Source organism: Ruditapes philippinarum, unplaced genomic scaffold, assembly GCF_026571515.1.
Source record: "Ruditapes philippinarum isolate M1 unplaced genomic scaffold, ASM2657151v2 ctg1726_1_1_1_1, whole genome shotgun sequence".
Lineage (NCBI taxonomy): Eukaryota > Metazoa > Mollusca > Bivalvia > Venerida > Veneridae > Ruditapes > Ruditapes philippinarum.
Window position 1 is genome coordinate 95,820 of NW_026860036.1, and position 24,081 is coordinate 119,900.

Consider the following 24,081-nt stretch of genomic DNA (forward strand, 5'->3'; position numbering starts at 1 on the left):
TTCTTACATAAATGAGCTTGGACACTTTAAACAAACAGATATGCAAATATAGTTAAAAAATATACTTTCAAATAAATTGAAAATCTTATCTTTATGCTTTTCTTAGCCCGATTCGAGTGGAATGCGTTTAAACGCTTTTCATTTTGGGTCATTTTTTTACAATTTGAATAATTATTCTGGAAAAACAAAATGCGCAAATGATCTAAAACTTTGCACAAAGATTAGTGGTCTAAACCTTCATCAAATGGTACATTTATTTGGAAGAAATATTTTCAGTTCCATCATGTCAAAAAACCTCAGTGGAGTCCTTTTAAATATTCGTTTCATTGCATATTATCGGGGGAGAAATTGTCAATTTAGTGCAGTATAGCGATCGATATCTTTTTTTAATTTTCCTTCCTTATTAAACTGAACAGACGATATATAAACGCTTTAATGAAGCTGTGATACCATTACAAAATAAAAAATAAAATAGTTTTCATTTTATTTATTTAGATATGAATAATTTATCACAGACGTACATCAGCTGTTGTTGGTTTTTGTTGCTGTAGTTATTTTTTTTTCTTCAGATATTCGAGTATTAATATTTTGGTCACAAACTGCTTATTATCCGTAAATCAATATAAAACTCATTTTCAATAGATTGGATTATATATTGAATTTTCGTTGGTTGGCATGTATAAAAATCTAACTTCCTCTTCCAAATACCATTTTCATTCCATTAGAAGCTTTTTAACAGTTTTCAACAGTTTGAATAGTCAATAGCAGGCGATAACGTAAATCCCTGGTTTAGGGAAATACCCGAGTTTAGTTGATCTGCATTCATTGGACACTGTTTATATCCCGTTTATTTTAATGCATGATGGGAAAAAAATATTACAGGTTGTATTTGCGGATGGAATGAAAATATCTCAACATCTTCCAACTAATCCCATACTCAGAAAATGCATCGAACACTCAACACATCTTTAATCCTATCATTACTCTATTTTTTCATCGGATTATACAATTATGAAGTTCACGGTGAAAATATCGCTGCAATGGAACAAAGTTACGAGGTTATATAGTTTAAATGAGGTTATATGGTTTAACTCAATAGCAAAGGTTTTAATATGTTCAATATGAGTGTTTGATAGTTTGTGTGGAAGTAAAATAGTACCACTACTGTCCATTAACAGACTCGAACAACCGAGACTGCAGTATTTTCAGTTTTGCTTGTTCAGTTTTTATTCTATTTAGGGTGTTGATGGTGGATTTTATTATTCTTTACAAGTAGTTTTTGTTTCATATTTTCTATATAGCAGAAGGTCAAACATTCTAAAACAAAATGATAAAATGTCATAAGGCGGTTGTAGGAAACATACTCTTTTAAGAATAAAATTAAGAAATAAGAAATCTTCAAATTAACTTTTCTCTGTTGTAAAATAGCAACTTCATGTTATGCGGTCTGTATAAAACCCAATCAGAGATAGTATATCTACGATCCTTGACAATCGTTCATTACACAATTAGTGCTTTTGTGGGATTTTAGTTCAAATAATTAGTACTTGAACACTGCATGCTTTATCACCCTTGGGATATGTTGCCTTCTTTTTGAAACACATATTCTGTAACTGTGCGAATGTACGACAACGATCTTTGGCTAACATGGACGGGCCACATGAGTGCGTCTGCGGGTTTTCTAAAATGTATTTTTTTGCTATGGGGCACGTGGTTAGAAAATTGCGCCAAACACTACAGTTGATAAACAGGCTTTATCAATCGAGCCTGCAAAGTTCTAAATCTCGCTGCTTAAGACTTCTTATCTGACTGAATCTTAAATATCTAGGCCCAAAATGCAAAACGATATTTTCTTGCAAGGGTTATTTACCTTATTTCATTATCTAACATTTATAACTTTTTGTAAATATTGTCTTAGATCACTACCGATGTGGACCAAAAAGGATGTATACCGCCTTCCGATATGGACTGTGACGAAGATATTGTAGATATGTTTGTTCCCGCTGGCACATTGTGTTTCCATGTAAATGAAGCTGGACCAAATCTTATCTGTATTAATGGAGAGTGGGTCGAGGCTATCTCAGGTATTTTTTTCAGTTTTGTCTTAGATATTCTGAGGGACGATACGCACTTAAACTTCTATTATGAATTCAGGTATAATGTTGCATTTACGTGTATGCTTACTATACATAGTGACCACATATTTCATCCATTGCGACCGAATACTGTTACGTCAATTTTTCCTGTGTTGTAGAATTTATCTGATTATCTGATATGTCAAACTTCAGTGGACAGATTATGCAACATTTTTAGATAATAGTTTGAATTTATTTATATCAAATTTCATAGATGACAAAACAAGGTTAAATGATCATGTCATATTATAAAGCGCTTTGTTTATTGTAAGAAATGTTCTTAGGTCGCAACAGTTTAGTACATTTAGTATATTTAAGCGCGGTTTACAAATGCGCGGTAATGCACGACAGCATTGGCATAATTAGTAGTACCTTACCGGATAGAACTTTCACACTTTTGAAAGACAATTTATTCCATGTTAATAATATGATCAAAATTACACATTTTCTAATGAAAAGAACATTTTGTAAGTTGCAGTTATGCACGGAAAGTACCTAACCTGATAAAACATTATTCAAAGACATTCTTATACATATATATATATTTATTATTATTATATAACTGGAAAAGGCATCACTTCATTCTTTTTTTCCCGCTATATATATATATATATAAAATGAAGTGATGCCTTTTCCAGTTCACATTGCAATTGTTTATTAACAAAACTGTTATAAATAATTGAATAGAAATATCAACCGGTTTACCCGTTAAAGGGATCTTCAAGATAATGACGTTAATAACGTCGCTTGGTAACGACGTCAAAACAGTGTAAAGGGACGTTACTCTTATAACGTTTTAAAAGGACATAATAATTAGCTATAATATTATTGTTATATATATATCAAAGTTATTTTGAATTCAATTCTGGTTTAAGAACGTTTATTAAAACAGTTTCTTTCATTCTTCTTTTGAATGTGTCTGGTTCTCGCATTTTATAGATTAGAGGATATTGAATGAGTGTAAGTTCAATACTGAATTTATTGCACTCGTTGAATAAAATTATATTATGCTCGCCTCTGAATTTATTGCACGAGTTGAATAAAATTATATTATGCGAGCCTCTGGCGAGCATAATATTATTTTATTCAAATTCAGTAATAAACTTACACGAATTTAATATTCTATTTATCACATATCCAATATAAAGACCGTTTAAAGTGAAATAAGAGTCATTTTTTATTGACGCATTTATAGTATAACGCTAACATTAAGCGCGTGTTTACACTATGTTTGTATAACGCTAATGACGTCACGTCAAAATATATGCACGGCCGTGCAATACCATTTTTACGGAGTCGCAAAATCGGCACGGGTGTGTGATAATGGCATATATTAAACTTTGGAGTGATGTCTTTTGCGCAAATGGCAATGTGTCGACTGACTGGTAATAATGCATTGTCTGGATTTCGTATATGTTTGTTGTGTAATGTTTTCTTAAATTTGAAGTTTCTCCATTTCAATGCATAAATTACGTTTCTAATGTCGCATGATCCTGAGAATTTTACTTTAAATTCGCAGCCATTCTTGAAATGGTATGTATTTCCTTCTATCATGTGTTTGCACAGGCCGCATTTTAAACTGCTGCATCTTTTTATTTTATTCTTTCTCAGTGTTGAAGAAAATCGTGCCCTGGTCAAAAGTTTTTTCAGTTTAACCGGTTGTCTTTTACTTTTAATTATGTGGCTTCTGTCAATAATTCCTTTCATTATTTCATCATTTTGTAAAATTGGTAGATTTTCTTGTATTACTGTGAAAAATTCGGTATTCCTTGGATTATGTGTTGACACGTATGGTATGACTTTCTCGTCCGTCTTTAGTTTTGTCTTCCGTAGTTCGGATTGTTCTATTGCTAAAGCTCTCTGGATGCCGTTTTCTATAAGTTTCTGAGGATATTTTAAAGAAGCCAGGAATTTGTTTAATTCATTTAATCTGAGATGTAATATGTCTCTATTTGAAACAATTGTACAAAGTCGTCTAGATAGTGAGAATGGGATGTTTTGTTTTGTGTGTTTTGGATGACAAGAGTTGAATAAAATATATTGTTTACTGTCAGTAGGTTTATAGTAGATATCTGTTTCTATTTAGTCACCATTTAATTTAACTAAAACATCCAGAAACGGCAATTTCTCTATACTGTTTTCCATTGTGAATTTCAAATCTTTATAAGGTTATTCAGTAGAATGTTAAAGCAATTCAATTCGTGCTTAGATTTAGGCCATAAAATAAACATATCGTCTAGAAAGCGTTTCCAGTAATTCATGATATAAATTTTAAATTTGGTATTATAAATTTCTGCAATTTTGGGATAAAGCAGTTCCTCCTCCACATAGCCTAATACAAGTGTTGCATACACTGGAGCAAATTTTGTGCCCATGGCAGTGCCTTTTCTTTGTCTGAAAAACTTATCATTAAAAAAGAATGTATTATTCTTTAAGATGAATTCTGTGCCTGAAATGATGAAATTCTTTGTAAATCTAGTATGTATCACGTTCAAATGATTTTCAACCCAAAATTCTATTGATTTAAGGCCTAGTTCATGCGAAATGTTTAAGTATACAGATTCAACATCAAAACTTGTTAAGATGATATCTTTATCCACATTGCCTGAAAGAAAATTAGTTTTTTCATTGGAGAGTGTGCAATTATATTTGATCATTTTCTGTGAAATTGAAAAATTAAAGTTTTATGGATAAATAAATTAAAGTCAACCTAAGAGCATATATATATATATATATCAACATTCCACTCAAACCACCATAAAACCGATTGCCTTCAAACAAAATAGAATCAACTTTTTATAGAAAAAAATAAAGAAATCAGGCTCGATTTAAATATTCACGGCAAAGAATGTCAGAAGTGAAATCAGGCCGTAAAAGGAAGGAGTTATTTACAGGAAAGACCCTACGGAACAGGCAATTTCAAAATTATACTGATGTGGTATAACAATTCGTGAAAAATTGCCTACTTAAATTTTTCCGATAAATTTATAGTGCAAAGAGTGAAATTTATTGTTGAATATGTTTGCATTACATTTCCTGGTTGTTATTTATTACGACAGCGCGACACAAATGACCATTTTTACTTTTATAAATAGATTTCCGGACTTTCACAATGTTAAGGTCATCTAGCTATTTAAAGCTAGCAGTACTGTCAGGCGTGAAATATGTCCCCGTTCTCAATCATTAATATGACATGCAGCAAATCACCTAAGGGGAAACCAATATATGTCTTTACATAATAGAAATAGGAAGGAGTTCTTAATTCCGAAATTATTTTTAGCTGTAAATCGAAGGGTTTAACAGACAAAAATCGGACCCATAGGCCAAAGAAAAAGTAAACACAAATATCTTGGCGCCTGTGGGCGCGGAGCAATAAAAGTATCCAACAAGCAATAATTGTAATACAATGTGTACAAGCAATGCAGTCATCCAACGTTCATAAGACAGCTTTCCAAAAATTCTCCAATGTTTACACTTCTACCAACAATTCACTATCATTTGTAAAATTTCTCGAATAATTTCCATTCTCTTAGATAGATGTAAGATTATTAAAACAAAGTAAATGCGTTTTTTTTTTCAAAAACATTAAGCACATTTCCTAGGGTCAATACACAGTTTTAAAAAATGGTGGACAATTTGCTACTTTGATTAGCTTGAATTAATTACTCAACTTCGTTTCATGAATAAAAACTAATTATTTATAGGCATGGTGTATATTTTTTCATCTTCAAGAATTTATTGTTTAATTTGTTAAAGCAAACGATTATTCATGATCTTTGTATAACGTAGATAATATTATAGAACTGTCGCGATTGATTATAAAGGGATTGACAATACAAACACTCGATTTACCTTCCACGTCTGGATCGTAGTCAAGCAAGGAATTGCTGAATTCTTCTGAGTATATATTACACTAATATGGCGCCCAACTGTCAGACCTAACACACTAGTTCCGGTTGGCCCGGAACTTTCCGTTAACTTCCGTCAACTTCCGTAACCAGAACCATACGGTACTACACTCCTCCCCGTCCTATTCTTTAGGAGGGGTATGTGGCTCCAGGAAGTTAACCAAGCACTGACGCCTCTCTAGTCCAAGGGCAGACCACAGCTTCCCGGTTCATACCGGTACTGGTACTTGACCATGATGCCAGAGGGCTGGACAACGTGGCCTACTTGACTGAACCGTACCAATTTCAGCCAAGCCTCAAACCCAGACACTCAATGGCAGTCAGACACTTTAGGAAAGCTAAGGAGTTGGTACTCCTCAGCTGACAAGCTGGACATGGCTTTCAGATTGTCTTCCTGGTGTATTTCCAGCATGGAAACCAGTGACAGTAGACAGCTCTTCTGCAACAAAACTGTCTCAGCATTACCTTTTACCTTTGGGATGAGATCTTTTGGCAATGGTACCCTAAGAACCTAACAGAACTCCTTCGCTGCTTTCCTTTGAATACTGGTGCAATTTTCCTGAGAAACCGGAACACCAGCACACTCCAGGTAAATTACGAGGTCAAACAATGTGCTATTAAACCCCAATAACCACCTGACCACCAGCTTCAAAGTACCAATCTTTCTGTTCGTATTGCTTACACCTATCAAACACATTCGGAATATGCCTTCAGATTTGGCCTTCAGAGAGAGACTGTTGACCCTTTTCACCGACCTCATTGGCAAGGATCGGTTGGCCATCTGCATCTGATTGGTTTTCATGAAAATCAATCCCGTAGATGACAGAAACCTGCTACCCTGCTGGCCACCTAAACCGGAATCCGAAGACTCCACTGGTTTGGTTATCAACGCTACCACCTCATCTACATCTGTGATGAACTTGACCCATTTGTTATGGGCCATTTTACAATCTTCACATCCACCACAAGGCATGTGATCCAGTCGCGCTACAGCAATTCCACCCCGGCATGTCTCACTTTGCAGTGGTATTTTTGACATTGCGTCAGCATTGGAATGCTCGCGATTCACACGATGTCTCAAGTTCACCACAAGAGGTTTTGTACACCTCTCGTAAGTGTGGTGGCATTTCACCAATCACAAATCCTGACAACTTCACTGATGGCATATGCCCTCCCTATCTCTGTTCCCCTCCTGACAAGGCGGTAGCTATCCGATTGATTGACAAGACACAACACAGGGGTATTAGTGCCTTCATGTAACACTCGAGGAGCCAGAAATTTATTCTGGTTCACTGGCTCTACGATATAGCTGGACAGGGGAGAGTGTAACCTGCATTGAACTCTTGCTACAGAGTGTGGGGGGATAAGCTGTCTCTTGGACACTGTAACCTTAGATACTAATGGACTATCTGATGAATGGACATCTAGGGAGATGCGCATACCACCAAAGTAAAGCTCTGCCTTGCTCATGTCTAGCACAGATTTGCCAGGGTCACGAAGCAAATCGAAACCCAACAGCATTTGTTGCTCAATGGGGGCAACATGCATGTTGACCAGGTACCACTGGTGACCATCCTTTAACTTAACCGGACCGGCTATAAAGGCTGCCATAGTCAATTCCCTGTCAGCCGTTTGCAGCTTTACATCCCTCATCATGGGGGATTTGTGCTTCAGGGGATTGTAGACCTAATCAGAAATGATGGTTACGTCTGGATCGTAATCAAGCTAGCAATTGCCTTATTCTTATAAGTATATATTACACTAATATGGCGCCGAACTGTCAGACCTAACAAACTAGTTTCGGTTGGCCCGGAACCGTTCCTTTAACTTCCGTCAACTCTCGTAACCAGCACCATCGGTACTACAATATCATCACTATCTGTACGTGAACAAAGATACATAACGAACTCCATCTTTGGCATTAATTCAGCGCTAAACAAGTAGTTTAAAGATATTCTAAATATCGTTATTAAATGTGACCTGGGATCGTTATCTTTGAGAATAAACCACGGTTAATATTAAAAAGAATCACAACAATAACCAAAATAATTATTTAAAAAATCTCGAGAATAACCCAAATTATTATTAAAAAAATTAGAGAACAGCCGCACTTATTATTTTAAAAAAAAAAGAAACATGCTCGTACTAGATATTCAAGAATAAAATCATCTACACATGATTTTCTTTTGCGAAGAACACACCTCTCGTAAGTGTGGTGGCATTTATCCAATCTCAAATGATGATGTTTCTTCAAACACTTTGCTGGGCAAAGATGTTTCAACATCACACTCATTCCTGACAACTTCACTGATGGCATATGCCCTCCTTATCTCTGCTCCCCTCTTGACAAGGCGGTAGCTAGGTATCCGATGGATTGACAAGACACAACACAGGGGTGTTAGTGCCTTCATGTAACACTCGAGTCGAGGAGCCAGAAATTTCTTCTGGTTCACTGGCTCTACGATATAGCTGGACAGGGGAGAGTGTAACCTGCATTAAACTCTTGCTACAGTTTATACAGGGATAACCTGTCTCTTGGACACTGTAACCTTAGATACTAATGGACTATCTGATGAATGGACATCTAGGGAGATGCGCATACCATCAAAGTAAAACTCTACCTTGCTCATGTCTAGCACAGATTTGCCAGGGTCACGAAGCAAATCAAAACTCAACAGCATTGGTTGCTCAATGGGGGCAACATGCATGTTGACCTGATACCTATGGTGACCAACCTTCAACTTAACCGGACCGGCTTCAAAGGCTGCCATAGACAATTCCCTGTCAGCCGTTTGCATCTTTACATCCCTCATCATGGGGGGCTTGTACTTCAGGGGATTGTAGACCTCATCAGAAATGATGGTCACGTCTGGATCGTAGTCAAGCTAGGAATTGCCTTTGTCTTCTAAGTATAAATTACACTAATATTGCGCCCAACTGTCAGACCTAACACACTAGTTCCGGTTGGCCCGGAACCTTTCCTTTAACTCCCGTAACCAGTACCATCGGTACTACAATATCATCACTATCTGTAAATGGATAAAGATACATAACGAACTCCATCTTTGGTATTAATTCAGCGCTAAACAAGTAGTTTTAAGATATTCTAAATATCGTTATTAAATGTGACGTGGGATCGTTATCTTTAAGAATAAACCACGGATAATATTAAAATGAATCACAAGAATAACCGAAATAATTATTTAAAAAAAACTCGATAATAACCTAAATTATTATTGAAAAAAAAATAGAGAACAACGCACTTATTATTTTTAAAAAAGAAACATGCTCATACTCGATATTCAAGAATCAACTACACATGATTTTCTTTCGCGAAGAATAAATAGTACAGATTGTTTAAATTTCTAGTGACAAAAGCAAAAAGGGAGAAACGGTATCACCAGATATGTACTACACACAGACGCAGAAGGCGTATAGTATGGAGAAGACGTCGAAGTAGATATGCAGTTGAGAAATGTGATCGTATGTATGAATTGTTATTTTTTAATTTTATTTATCTTAAATTCCTCCAGTGGATGAGGAATACTGTAGGAAATTTTAACAACTTGAGTTCACAACTGGCTTGTAGTAAGACAATTCCTTCAAATGTTAAATCTACTGTCCTTAATTTTAATCTGAAATTATCTTTTTTCAATGTATTTACAATGAAATTAAAGGGACTCCACTGAGGTTTTTTGACATGATGGGCCTGAACAAATTTTTTCAGATAAATGTACCATTTGATGTAGGTTTAGGCCACTAATCTTTGTGCAAACTTTCAGATCATTCGCGCATTTCGATTTTCGAGAATAATTATATAAATTGTAAAAAAAAATGTTAAAAATGATAAGCGTTTAAACGCTTTTCACTCAAATCGGGGTAAGAAAAGCATAAAAGTATTATTTTCCATTTATTTCAAAGTATATTTCTTAACTATCTTTGCATGTATTTCTGTATAAAGTGCCCCAGCTCTATTATGTAAGAAATTCAAATGTTATGTTTTTAGGTTTTTAAACCTCAGTGGAGTCCCTTTAAGCACATTTTCCATAAGTATTACAAATATTGATGCAAACAATCGAAATTTATTATTGGGTTAATTTTATTAAATATTTTTCGAAATAAATAATTATAGATTAGGCTTTAGGTAGGATTAATATAATAATAATAATAATAATAATAATAATAATAATAATAATAATAATAATAATAATAATAATAATAAAATGATGATGATGATTTGTTCTAAAAGAATTTATTATTCCAATATGCGGATATCACACTTCCCGGCAAAATGCACATATACATTTATTATATCAAAAAAGTTTGTTGTCTCACCTGATACTTACTAAGATTTTCGACATTATTATTAAGGGTATACAATACCGTTTGTTTTGGGCCAAATCACTTTAATGATGACATGTTTTTATATAATGTAAAATTTCTTTAATATGCCAGGTCCAAATCACGAGCCTTATTTTCGGAACTGTCCATCATCTTTGACATTTGTCACTGGAAAAAAGGAAACATCAATGCGGGTGTACTGGACCGAACCAACTGCCTATGACTACGAAGATGGCAGCTTAAGGTTTAATTTTTTTTTCCAATAAATTAATTTAGTCAAAAAATTTAAAGCCCTTAAAAGTTATTTTTTTTTAAATATAACAATTTTTTTATATTTGGAAAAATTAAAATATTAATATCAATATTATTAAAGGGTTTAAAAAGTTAAAAATTTTTTACGAAAAAGGTTTTTTAAAAGGGCCCAAAAAATCTTATCCCTACGATTATTTTGGTTTTTTTTAGCGTTCCAAACCGACAAACTTGAACTTGATAAAAGGTGTTTTAAAAGGGGGCGAAAGGTTTTAAACCCAATTTGGGGTTTAAAAAAAAAAAAAAAATTAAAAATTCACTTTTTACTTTAAAATTTTCACTTAAAAATTTTTGATAAAGGTTTTAAAAATAAATGTAAAAATGATAAATTAAAAATTTATTCTATTGTAATTTTAAACATTTTTTTTAAATTTTTGAAAAAGGTATGGGCCCAAAGAACAGTCTCCCGGAAAGGGTTTAAAAGGCCCGGGTGTATTTACAGTTTTGGGCAGGGTAGGGGATACCCCGGGGGTTTTGACAGGGTAAAGTTGGGGATAAAAACTTAAAATTTAAAGGTTCCCGCAGTAAATTTTTTTTATTTTATTTTATTTTTCAAAAATTTTTTTAATTTGTTAAATTTCTAAAATAAAAAATCACAATTTTTGTAAATTTTTTCAATCTCTAAAAGTAACATTTGTCTGCTATTTATCTTATTCAGTAATATTCTGTCGTACTCCGAGGGCTCCTAAATTTGGAACAGTTTATTGTTCGGGAACAAATTATGGTCATATCTGTAACTTTTTCTGTCCTACCGGATACACCCCAACAGTTGCAAGTATGACATGTCAACTGAATGGTTATTGGACACATGGAGGGTCATCTGAATGCAAAGGTATCAGTATTAATTTAGAAATAGCTTTAATATATTTTGTACTTGTTTGATAATTATCAAGAATAACCTTCTGTTTGTTGCATGAATAAAGCAATAAAAAGAAAAAAAATGAAATCAGACTGTAGCCAGCAATTAAGAAATTTAAAATATCCTATCAATTCTAAGTAAACCTTAAGTGTATTTTTTAAATAAATATTAAGGAGAAATTTCCATATTTCAAGGACCATGTAATTAGTCGCTATTGTCAATGACATGTTACACCTTCATATTTCATATTAGGAAACCTTGAGTCATATTTTAGTTTCTAGTTTGTATGCGTGAGTGTGTGTTAGTGTGTGTGCGTGCGTGTGCATGTGAACTATACATGTTTGTTATCATACTAGTATTACAGATTTAAATTAAAGCTACACCTTTCTATGGATTTGTAAAATAAAATAAAAGAAATTTCAACAAGGAACTGGTACGTTCATTAAATGCAGTCTCTTATAATATCTAGTCAAGCAAAATCATTACAGAAGTACCGAGAGGCTTCCGTCAAAAGGACCGGAAAGGACATAAAAGTGCAAAAAAAGAATTGATTCTTGTATGATAAAGCTGTTTGTATATTACAGTTAACACTTGTCCCCAGACGTTCCCTACAATAGAACATGGATATTATTCCTGCAGTAAATTCACTATAGGAACGTCATGTAATCCAACGTGTGATCCGGGATATTCAGTTATTAGATTTGTTCCTATAGTCTGTAAACTTGACGGGCAATGGTCTCTCCCGGTGGATACAATATGTAAAGGTATATTGTTGTTTGTTTGGGTTTTTACGTCACTACGCCATAGTATAGGTCATATGGCGAGGTAACAGCTTTACTGGTGGGGGAAGACCTCGGGTGCCTTTCTGTGCATTATGTCAGGCACCTGAGTAGAGCCACAGACGTCCCGTAAGCTAGCTTGATAGCTTTCTCACATGAAAGAATCCATAGTCCCTGTCGGTATTCGAACCCACAGCAGAGAGAGGCAAGTGGTTTGAAGTCAACGACCATAACCACTTTTGGCCAAGGGCGCCAAAATGTAATGGTAATTACTAGTTCATATGTTACAATATTGTTGAAACTTAAATTGTTCTAGAGGTATGTTTAATTGCTTAAAAGAGCTAGGCAAGAAATACTCTTTTATAGACGACTGCCAATAGTCTTACACTTTTGAGGATTCAAAAAAATATATCAAGGTGGTGAATACACATGTTGCGGAGCGGTCGATCAAGGTGGAATTCCACAGGAATTAATTTAATCATCACTTTAATGAATTGAGCACAAATAGAAGAGTAAAAACGATCTTTTAAAATAATTACTTATTTTAAGTAAATAGAATGGCAATCAACATTTTAGTCATCAGTTCTAGGATAACACGTTTTATTATCAACTTGTATCATTTTCAGTCAAATTTGTGATCTTTTACATGATAGATTTCATTCGTCAGATACAAACACGATGTAAATTCACAATGAAACATCTATTTTTAAGAATGGTACACGGAACTGTTTTAGAAAAAAAAACGTTTCTGTTATGACCAGTAATGGTATTGAAACAATGGTGACCATAATGATATAAACATGCAATAATCCTTATATATAAATACATAATGCGAACATTTTAAAATTTTCAAATAGCATTCCAACGTACTTTAATCCGATTAAGCAAGTTTGCCCTGGACAAAAAAAAAGGATTTAACTGTCTACAATACGAACTGTTTCGTAGTTAATTTGCTATATCCATTATTTATGTTTATCTAAAATTATCATTGAAAAAATATTACATTATCTTTTAAGAAGGTACATTAATTTATCAAACATAAATTAGATTAAACTTTCAGTCACGCATAATTCATATAAAATCATTTTATTTATTCAGATTCCGAGCCACCTATAATATTGAATTGTCCATCAAATATAACGATAACTGCTGAAAAAGGAAAAACTTCTGCAATCGTTACGTGGGACGTACCATCTGCTATTGACAATCAGGATAATTCAAGACTTACAGTGAACCAAACTGCTGGTTCTATTACACCTGGTTCTCGGATTGAAGGCGGAGTTGTTCATATTCTGAAATACGTAGCTTTCGATAGTGCTCTTAACCCTTCAGAAGAATGTTTATTTTACGTGCAAGTGAAAGGTAAGAATTAATAATACTTGTCAAGAGATAATTGAAATCATAATTAACTCATTGAAAATTAAAAACTAGTCACGTCCAAGTCAGAGAAAGAAGAGATTAAATATTCATTTTAACAATAATTTGTGATGAATAAGATGTTACGCTAGCTATCAACAAATCTTTGCATTTTGTCGGTTTTTATTTGTTTGGATCGTCAGACCAAACAAATAATGGTAGCGAAATTTCAGACTAATGCTGTTAATTTCAAATGCCGAAAGTAGTCCGCTTTTTTGAAGCGGTTACTTCCCTTTATATGTAACACTAAGGCCTAAAAATTCAGGGGAGATCACTGCGTAAATATGGTCACATGACAGGCGCATTAATTTTCAAGCAAAATAATAGATATACATGCTTATAGTAAGCGCAATGATTATTTACACAAGTGATAACAACAGTTAGTGTCGTTTCAAACCCTAATTTTAAATAATATGGTTTTCTTCAGGCCGTTAACATATCAATTCACCCTGGCCGAGGGGTTTGCGCGCTCGCTTAGGAAGCGAAAAGTCTGGAGTTCAAATCCCAGTTGAGGCAACTCATTTTTTTTCAAATTGTTTATATCAAATAAACATTGGATTGAATATCAGTGTTGCAATTAGTCTTATAGCCAATCTACTACAATTAAAACGCTGGAAAGCATTTGTGGCACTATACAAAAACAAATTGTTTTATAATCTCACAACCTTCATCTTCCTGACATTCTGGGACCCTAATAAATTCAGCGCTTTCGGTGCTTTGATTTTGTTTGTTTTTGTTATTATTTTTTGTCATTTGACATGAATATATGTCTTTAATTTTAGTTACCAAGTGTTCCCGCATTTCTGCACCAAGAAATGGTCGTTACAAGTGTGACAAAGGTTTCATATATGGTAGTCAGTGTAATTACACATGTTATCAAGGATATCTGTTACAAGGAGCGTCTTCGTCGACATGTGATCAGAACGGCGATTGGAATTCATCTACACCAATCTGTAAAGGTAAATTTGTTTCAAAGTAAACATTCATGCTGTCCGTTTTGCATACCAATTTTTCTATAAAATTGAAACCATTTTCCTGGAAAACCAAGAACTACGTATATGTAAATGATAACCACAGCTGTATGCAGAAAGCCTCCAAAAGCGGCAAGGGTAATCTTCTAACAAATATCTCAAAATACCTCTTCAAAATATCAAATGACACCTCAAAATATTCGTTTTTCCTCCCACGGGATATACTTTCTTTCATTATGCTTGTCAAGTTCTCGTTTCATTTATGAGATTTTTATTGATATTCTGAGCGGTACTTGCGATTATAAGTTAAGAATTGCTGCACTGCTAAGACTTGCTGCAGTATTGGACTTGTTGCAGTATTGGACCTGCAGCACTGTTGGACCTGCTGCACTATTGGACTAGCTACGCTTCTTATACTTGCTGCGCTCCGTGGACATGCTGCATTATTGGACTTGCTACATTATTGTACTTGCTACACTATTGGATTAGCTACGCTTTTAAGACTTGCTGCGATCCTTGGACTTCCTGCACTTTTTGACTTACTGCACTATTGGACTTGCTGCACTGTTGGACTAGCTACGCTTCTTAGACTTCTTTTATGGTCACATCCGTGTTATTTGTGCCGTGTGGCGGCCGTAAAAGTCTCCCCGTACATTTAATCAATGATGTTATATTTTTGATCCTTGAAGATCGTTCAGCACGACATTATTGTTGTGCTAGTGTTATTTTTAGTTTAAACTTTTCGGCATTTTCTAGTTGGTTGGTTCCAATATTCCTACTTGAATAATGTTGAATCACCCTTACGATATGTTGCCTGCTTTTTAAATTTGTCTTTTGACGTCTTATCTGTGATATGCAGGCTTCATAACCTCTGATCCCCTTTTAAAATTCCTTTTTAATTAGTTCGGCCCATTGTTTTCTCGTTTAGGGCACACGCTTTTTATTACTTGGGGACCATACGCCGCTTTTCATGGAATTTCACGGACGTGTCACATTGAAGATTCCATGATAACCGCCGTATGAATACACATGCGGATGTTTCTAAATTCAAATATTTACTATTTCATGTTTAAATGTTGATTTCTGCTTAAGCCAGTGCTAGGGGGCGTGGACGGTAACTTGTACTTTCCAGTACCGTCCATGAACAGGCTCAATCAACCCGAGCCTGCAACACTTTCAATTTTGTCGTGTTGGGCTTTCTGTAGGGATTCTGTATTTATCTATTTTATGGTCACATCCGTGTTATTTGTGCCGTGTGGCGGCTGTAACAAGTCTCCCCGTACAGTTAATCAATGATGTTATATTTTCGATCCTTGAAGATCGTTCAGCACGATATTATTGATGTGCTAGTGTTATTTTTAGTTTAAATTTTTCGGCATTTTCTAGTTGGGTGGTTCCAATATTCCTACTTGAATAATGTTGAATCACCCTTAGGACATGTTGCCTGCTTTTTGAATTTGTCTTTTGACATCTAATCTGTAATATGCAGGCTTCATAACCTCTGATCCCCTTTCAAAATTCCATTTTAATTAGTTCGGCCCATTGTTTTCTCGTTTAGGGCACACGCTTTTTATTACTTGGGGACCATACGCCGCTTTTCATGGAATGGCACGGAAGTGTCACATTGAAGGTTCCATGTTAACCGCCGTATGAATACATATGCGGATGTTTCTAAATTCAAAACTTTACTATTTCATATTTAAATGTTGAATTCTGCTTAATCCGGTTCTAGGGGGCGTGGACGATAACTTGCACTTTCCAGTACCGCCCATGAACAGGCTCAATCAAACCGAGCCTGCAACAGTTTTAATTTTGTTGTGTTGGGCTTTCTTTAGGGATTCTGTATTTATCTATTGTTTGTTGCGCTCCTCGGGATTGCTGCAATATTAGATATGCTACACTAATTGGACTTGCTGCAGTATTTGGTTCCTTCAGTGGACCTGCTCACCAACAAAGAGACTTGCTGAAAATAAGCTTTCTGACAAATTTTGAAGCTTCTTTCGAAACCACTTTGATTTTTCTTCTTTTTTTAATTTCCAATTTCATTTCCTATAAATTCACAACGCGCGAGCTGGATAGAATGCCACAATTGTGACATCACGTCAAAACAAAAATGATACAAAATGGTTGACATTTGTGTTTCTTTTTATAAATAAAATGGCTTTTTTGAAAACAGCACTCTTCTAAAGGAAATATTAAATATTTCTATCAAATGTCAAAATAACATTTTTTAATTCATCTGTTTCTGGATACTGTCTGCTTAGGTAGTCTGCAAATGTGTTCTCAGATCCTTTGATGGCTTCAATTCGGAACTGGTATGATTAACGGAATAAGGCCCATCTAACCAATCGACCGTTGTCTGGTGTACTTTTCTGGATGTACACAGTCCACATGTCCCTTAGAAGTTGCATGGACCTTTTAACTGTTCTTCCATACAGCAGCTCAAACAAGGAAAATCCTGTACTCGCCTGTGGTACTTCTTTATATGCGAATAATACAGCTTGTAGGTACGATCTATCCCAGTCCTTCCGTATTTCCTGGCACATCTTCCACAGCATACTTTTTAGCACTCCATTCATCCGCTCGCACAAGCAGTTACACTTTGGGTTGTAAGGTGTTGTGAAATGTTGCTTCACAGATATGAGTCGGCATATCTCTTTCATTAGGTTTGCTGTAAATGGACCACCTCTGTCACTTAGAACTTCTGATTGAAAGCCAACTATCGAATTTATTTCAAGCAGTGCTCCAGCAATACTCTCAGTGTCTATTCTTCCCAATGGCAAGGCTTCATGGTAACGTGTTGCGAAGTCTAAAACCGTCAAGATATATCTGTTGCCCTTCTCCGACACTAGTATAATCGGTCCTATCAATTCTATTTTTCCTCGATGAAAAGGTTCCTCAATCACCGACATGGGTCCTAGGGGCACCTTCTTCACTCACCCTTTTGGGATGGTCTCCTGACACACATCACACTATCTGACGAAACGTCTAACATCTCCTGTTTTTCCCCGGGAAATGAAAAATTGCCCGAATTCTGTTCTAGAGGGACAAATTTACCACAATGGATTTTTTGGGGCAATTTCCTTTTCACTCTCTTCCGGAATTTGGTGGGGCGCTTTTGGTCACCCATTAGCGAAAGGGGAGGCCAAAGAGGCCCCCAAGTAATTGAACTTTGCCCCACCTTTGGTTCAACTTTTACCCCCTTCCGCTTTAAAAAACAAACCTTTTTCAATAAGGGCCATTTGGGTTTCTGGGGACTTTTCAATTTTTCAGCCTTCAACGGCAGGACGTTTTGGGAAAATCGAATTGGTGGGCGGCTTTTATGCCCGTTCCGAACTGCTAAACAGTTGATTGTTTTTGGCTCCCAAAAGGATCAGGCCTATCAATATTCCGGCAACGTTACCAATTACTTAATTGCATATCAATGACTTAAGCACCATTGCCTCTAGCTCGGGGTATCTACCCATATTTTCGCCAAAGGTACGACTTAAGCAACTCAATCAATTGTAATCATAACAATTTCTTTACCCGTGAGTTGTTCTTCTTTAACAAACTCCTTCTTTTCAGTCGTAAACTCACATCCAGTATCTCTCAATACTTTCACTGCGTTTGTACCGACAACAACCTCTACTTTAATTCAAGGTTTCTTTCTTCTTCCACCAAATCAATGGTACAAGCTCCCGCGAGGATTGGCACAGTCTCTCCGCAAACTAACTTCAATTTTCCAACTTCAGTGTTCTTCTCTAGTGGATACAGGTCTGCTTTGGTACATACGGCTGATACCTTGCGGCCACTTCTTATACCTTCTGATTTTGTCTGCCTACACCCTTTTACAATATGCCCCGTCTTATTGCAAATAAATCACATCTTCGGTGCTTGGCTTCTGTTGTTCTGTCGGCAGCCTATGGCTTAATGACCTGCCTTATTACAAAGAAAGCATGTCTTCACTGGCGAATTTCTGTTATCTGTCACTCTGCTTGATGTCTCTGGTATGGATCTCTTGCCCAGGTGCCCTTTTTTAGAAGTGGAGTACCTGTGGCAAAAACAGAAGACGCCCCTTTATGCGGTTATATGTACTGCTCTGTAAAGCGTGTTAACTCTTCTATTCAGGACGGCACTCTTTCTTTCAGGAAGTCTGACAAATCTGTAGAACACCCTTCGATGAACTGTTCCTTGATTAAGAGCTCGCTTATTCCATGAAAGGTCTGCTCTACTCCAGCCATATATGTCCACCTTGTAAAATATCGTCTTAACCTCTCAATAAACTGAAAAACAGACACACCAGAAAGTGGTGTGCTCTGTCTGAACTTCACCCTGTGAACCCTCTTCAGTCAACTTGTATCGTTTTAAGAAAGCCCTCTTAAAAGTGTCATTTTCATTGGCTTTTTCAATAGGCAAACTTGTGAACTCGTCAAATTCGGAAATACTTGACTGTTGATTCAACCAGAACCTTGATAAAAACGTTAGTGACATTAAAATTATATAGCTATATGGATCTCCAAAGTACGTAGGACACCGCGAAACTGCCACATAACCCCAGTTTTAAAGGAACTACATTGGCTTACTTGCACATCAGAGTCGAGTACAAACTCCTAACATATGTGTTTAAGGCGCTTCATGGACAGGCACCTACGTACACACGAAACATGCTAGACATTTATATCCCATCCAGACAACTTAGGTCCCATAAATATTGCTTAGTACTTGTTGTACCGCGTAGTAGGACTGTGATAAAACTTAAGTCTTACCTGTAGTTTATTATTTTTGTGGGTCTATTTAACTTTTTTAACTACATTTGATTTGAATTTGTGACTTGAGCAATATTGATGTTTTAATTTGTTTTTTTAATATTGTATCATTTATTTGGTAATACTGCACAGTACTTTTTAACGTGTCAATGTGCATGAAAAAAGTGCTTAAGAAGTTTGGTATATAATAATAATAATAATAATAATACACTTGTAGATACATCCAGAACTTGTCCTGATAGTAATGAGCTTAATGTAATGGCCCAAGTGTCTCTCTCCCAGTCTTGGCTAATGGTAAATCTCTCAAATCACTCCAGAACTGAATCAATATTATCATTAGCTTCGTCGAACTTAGGTATTCTTGCTCTGAGTGACATGCTTCCCTCTTTGGTGGTTACTTTGCTGGATTTGATCTGCTCTATCTCAAGATCGTTTTTTCTTCATCTGGAACTCAAAACTTATTTCCATCTGTCTTCTTTCTTCTTCACGCCTTCGGGCTCTTTTCTCTCTGGTTAGGCACTCTTCTTCCTTCTCTTGAAGAAATATTATTTAATCGCTGCCGGATAACCAAGTTTCTCTCCTATTCTTAACCATATGTCGTAAAACATATTGCTCAGTTTATCAAAATCTCTTAAAAATGATCCCGGACGAGCCCCAAATTGTCAAGTTTTGGTTTCATTTATGAGATTTTATTGATATTCCGAGTGGTATTTGCGATTAAAAGCTAAGAATGGCTGCACTGCTAAGACTTGCTGCAGTATTGGACTTGTTGCATGAAGACCTGCTGCACTTTTGGATTAGCTACGCTTCTCATACTTGCTGCAGTATTGGAATTACTGCAAATTGGACTAGCTACGCTTCTAAGACTTGTTGCGATCCTTAGACTTGCTAAACTATTGGGTTTGCTGCACTATTGGACTTGCTGCACTGTTTGACTAGCTACGCTTCTTAGACTTGATGCGCTCCTTTAAATTGCTTCAATATTAGGCTTGCTGCACAAATTGGACTTGCTGCAGTATTTGGTTCCTTCATTGGACCTGCTCACCAACAAGGAGACTTGCTAAAAAATAAGCTTTCTGACAATATTTGAAGCTTCTTTCGAAACCAATTTGTTTGGCGTTTTTATTTCCAATTTCATTTCATATAAATACACAACGCTCGAACCGGATAGAACGCCACAATTGTGACGTCACGTCAAAACAAAAATGATACAAAATGGCGGACATTTGTGTTTCTTTTTATAAATAAATGGCTATTTTGACAATACTACGAAATACTTTCATCTGGGTAACTCTAGCACGACGTAAGTTATTGTAATTTTGTCATCCGGAATGGCCAGAATCTGGAATCGTATCAAACATAGAGGGAAACAATTAAATTGCTTTGGTTTTGACATTCTTAGAAATTTGTGGCATTAAAATTATAAGCAATATCAGTATGTTATACGTATACAATGACCAATCAATCAATATAAACTTTACGACTCCGGAGTAAGTGATCCGGGGATTTTCCATACTACAATTGTATCACGTGACTGTGTGTTAATTAATAATATCTCCTTTTCATATTGGCTACTGCTTTAGAAACGCATTTTGTTTACATTTTTCTTAAATAAAGTAAAGTTAATTATAATTGATGCTCTTGATTTTCATAAATGTATGTATCATCTAAGTCTATAAGTGTTGTTTTATTTGTTATGAATTTTCGCTCGAACGAAATATTGATCTCACCGGGAGTCCTGTGGCTTGGTTGTGTTGGATGCTGCGTTTTGTAACGGTTGCCTTTCAGTGTTGTTATTTCTACTCACTGATTACAGCACTTTTAAGTGTTAAAAATTGTGCACCGCTCATGCCGGTGTTAGGGGATGTCGCAGTTTTCATTGCATTCCCTTTTTGATATTGTGTATCATATTTAATATCCGACATCTACAGACTTGATCAAAATGAGTCTGCAATTTTCATGTAATTTGTTGTGACGAATGCTTCCGAGGCCAGACCTTCTTTGTAAGGTTTTACTTAAAACTGATTCTATTATTTATGTACGACTTTGAATTGATGTAAACATGCACATCTTACTACTAGCATTGCCAAATAAGTCGGTGTTTAATATCGAATTATATTCATTCCTTATCTAATCTTATTCAATTTTGAATTTGATAAATTGATCATCAGATTGCATGCTTTCATTACATTTGGAAATGTATTTGGATAGTAACAAACTTTAAAATGAATAATTAAATGACATTTCATTTTCTGTTTTAACAATATATTAATGTTTTAGTATCACAAAAAGGATGTCCTTGCACTAGACATCGCTAAATAATGTTGGCTTTGTATCATAATAGGTAAAGATATTATATTATTTAATATATAATCTGAGGTACATGATACATATAATAAGTAGTATCGCATGATTGAGGATATCAAATATACAAAATCGCTTTTCATCACTAATTTTATATGAGTATTATTATTTTAATTTCATTACTCGGAAACAAAATACAAATGTATTGATACGGGCAATCGTCGAAATGTTAAATTGTAACTAGTAAGCTTTACAAATATAGAAGTCATATAATTCAGAAAATGTAGAGCCTTGATTTAACAATAAAATTTAAACTTTAATTGTAAATCTTATTAAATACCTGTGTTTGGATACATCTAATGCCTACAAAAGGTGTTCTATGATTTGATTCAGAGGTTGAATGTTCACCACCAGAAGAGCATGGAATGAGTATATCTAATGGTTACTTTAGTTGCCAGTCGCCAATAAAGTACCAGTCAGTGTGTTATGCAATTTGTGACGGTGGATTCAAACTCGCTCTATACACATCAGCAATATGCAAAGTTGACTCGAATAATACTCCTTTCCTAAGTTTGAGTTTACAACCAGTTTGCTTAGGTAAGATTGTTAATTAAGTAATAGTATAATTATCATCTAGTGTCGACTCACGACAACAATGCAAGATTTTCTAGTTTCGTGAATGTCAAAAGAAAACTTATTTTCATAAATTTTTATCAGTATTGGCAAACAAAGTTATTTATTAAGTGTTTTTCACAATGTAAAGGGCATGTCTATATGAACATTGTGGCACTTTTTATGGTTCATCTTTGTGTTCAGAAAACAATTTATTTGTTTCAGATATCGAGCCACCAACGTTTGATAATTGTCAAGGAACAAAAGTTCTTACATTTCCTGCAGCAAAAGGAAAGACAACTGCAGAAATACAGTATGATATCCCAACAGCCTCTGATAATGTAGATCCTTCCCCTGAAGTAACAAAGATACTAGGACCAGATAGCGGAGACACACTGGACGCAAATGATATAGATTTTGTTGAGTTTCAAGCAATTGATAATGTTGGGAACGTCTCACCGCTGTGTTTATATGTGCTTCAAGTGGATGGTAAATCATAGATAAGATTGTCACAACTCATCATATGGGACATGTATTTTGCTTAAACTGACCATTCACATTTGTTATTTATTTAAATGGCATCGGCGTTTAAGCCCATATTGTTTGTCAACTTTTCTTAAATTTTCAAACGTTTGTTATATTTTCACTAATTTGTTTCACTCTGACAAAACAACTTACACTTACTCAAAAACTGATAAATTATAATGATAATTCAAGTTTGACCTTAACCTTGAAAGTGACTTTTTTAACCCTTGTGGTCAAGTTGATTTTCATATTTTTCTTTTTCAATGAACATATTTTATTTATAATTGAAAGAAAAACAATAGAAATGACTACACCAACACATTGAATGATTCAAGTATGATATTGGTCTGTGAATGACATTGAATGTCAAGATAAGCTATGAAATCTTATTTAATTTTATTTTATGACTCAAGGTCACTTTTTGAGAATCAGTAAACATCTGTGTTGTTCTTTTTGTATATCTCCGACTTATTTTCAGTTTGACACGTATTTTTTTCAGTTCTATTGCTAAAAAGGTAACTGTTTATTTGAAAAATGTTCATACAAGTACTAGCGACATATGAAAAACATACAAAGCCATGTCCTGGTCAGCACAATCACATAATCTTCGGACTGTAACCACCAGCTTAATTATTCCATGACTATCATTTAATGAAAACATTTTTTATGTTTTTCTTTCACAGTTACTGAATGCCCTGCCTACATACCACCAGAGAATGGAGACGTTTCGTGTACATCAGACTTTATATATGGAAGTATTTGTACATTGACCTGCAATGAAGGTTATAAATGGCAGGGTTCTGCAATAGTGCAATGTTTAGAAAGTAAATCATGGAATGCCACAGACTTCGTATGTACAAGTAAGAGTCTGTAATTGTTGTTGGTGTTGATGATGTTTTGTTGTTAGAAAGGATAACATTGATATTACAGCTCATCGGGCACAATTGCAGTTGGCATATTGAGAAAGCCCGTTTTCATTTTCTTCGAACTTCGGTTATAATTTCCTTCAAACGACATCCTATCTGATAACATTGGCCGAATGTTGTACAAACTTGCCACGAATGCATCTTGTATCAAAGTTGCTCAAATAATTTCATTCCTTGTAAACTTCATGGACAATTCCAAGGACCCCAGCTTCATCAAAATTGTTTTCAGCTTAAATGTTTGTTATGGC

At 35.1% G+C, this 24,081-nt stretch overlaps 1 protein-coding gene across 1 annotated transcript in view; it reads left to right on the forward strand.

Moving 5' to 3' along the window:
* Positions 1-905: 905 nt before the first annotated feature.
* Positions 906-24,081, forward strand: part of LOC132758669 (sushi, von Willebrand factor type A, EGF and pentraxin domain-containing protein 1-like) — a 32,714-nt gene continuing 9,538 nt past the window's right edge. The window contains exons 1-11 of the mRNA XM_060750357.1: positions 906-1,058; positions 1,919-2,084; positions 9,413-9,526; positions 10,499-10,618; positions 11,352-11,525; positions 12,137-12,316; positions 13,430-13,693; positions 14,530-14,706; positions 22,164-22,367; positions 22,608-22,871; positions 23,591-23,767. Coding sequence (XP_060606340.1) covers positions 945-1,058; positions 1,919-2,084; positions 9,413-9,526; positions 10,499-10,618; positions 11,352-11,525; positions 12,137-12,316; positions 13,430-13,693; positions 14,530-14,706; positions 22,164-22,367; positions 22,608-22,871; positions 23,591-23,767 — 1,954 coding nt within the window. The 5' untranslated portion in view covers positions 906-944. The remainder of the gene's footprint in view (positions 1,059-1,918; positions 2,085-9,412; positions 9,527-10,498; positions 10,619-11,351; positions 11,526-12,136; positions 12,317-13,429; positions 13,694-14,529; positions 14,707-22,163; positions 22,368-22,607; positions 22,872-23,590; positions 23,768-24,081) is intronic.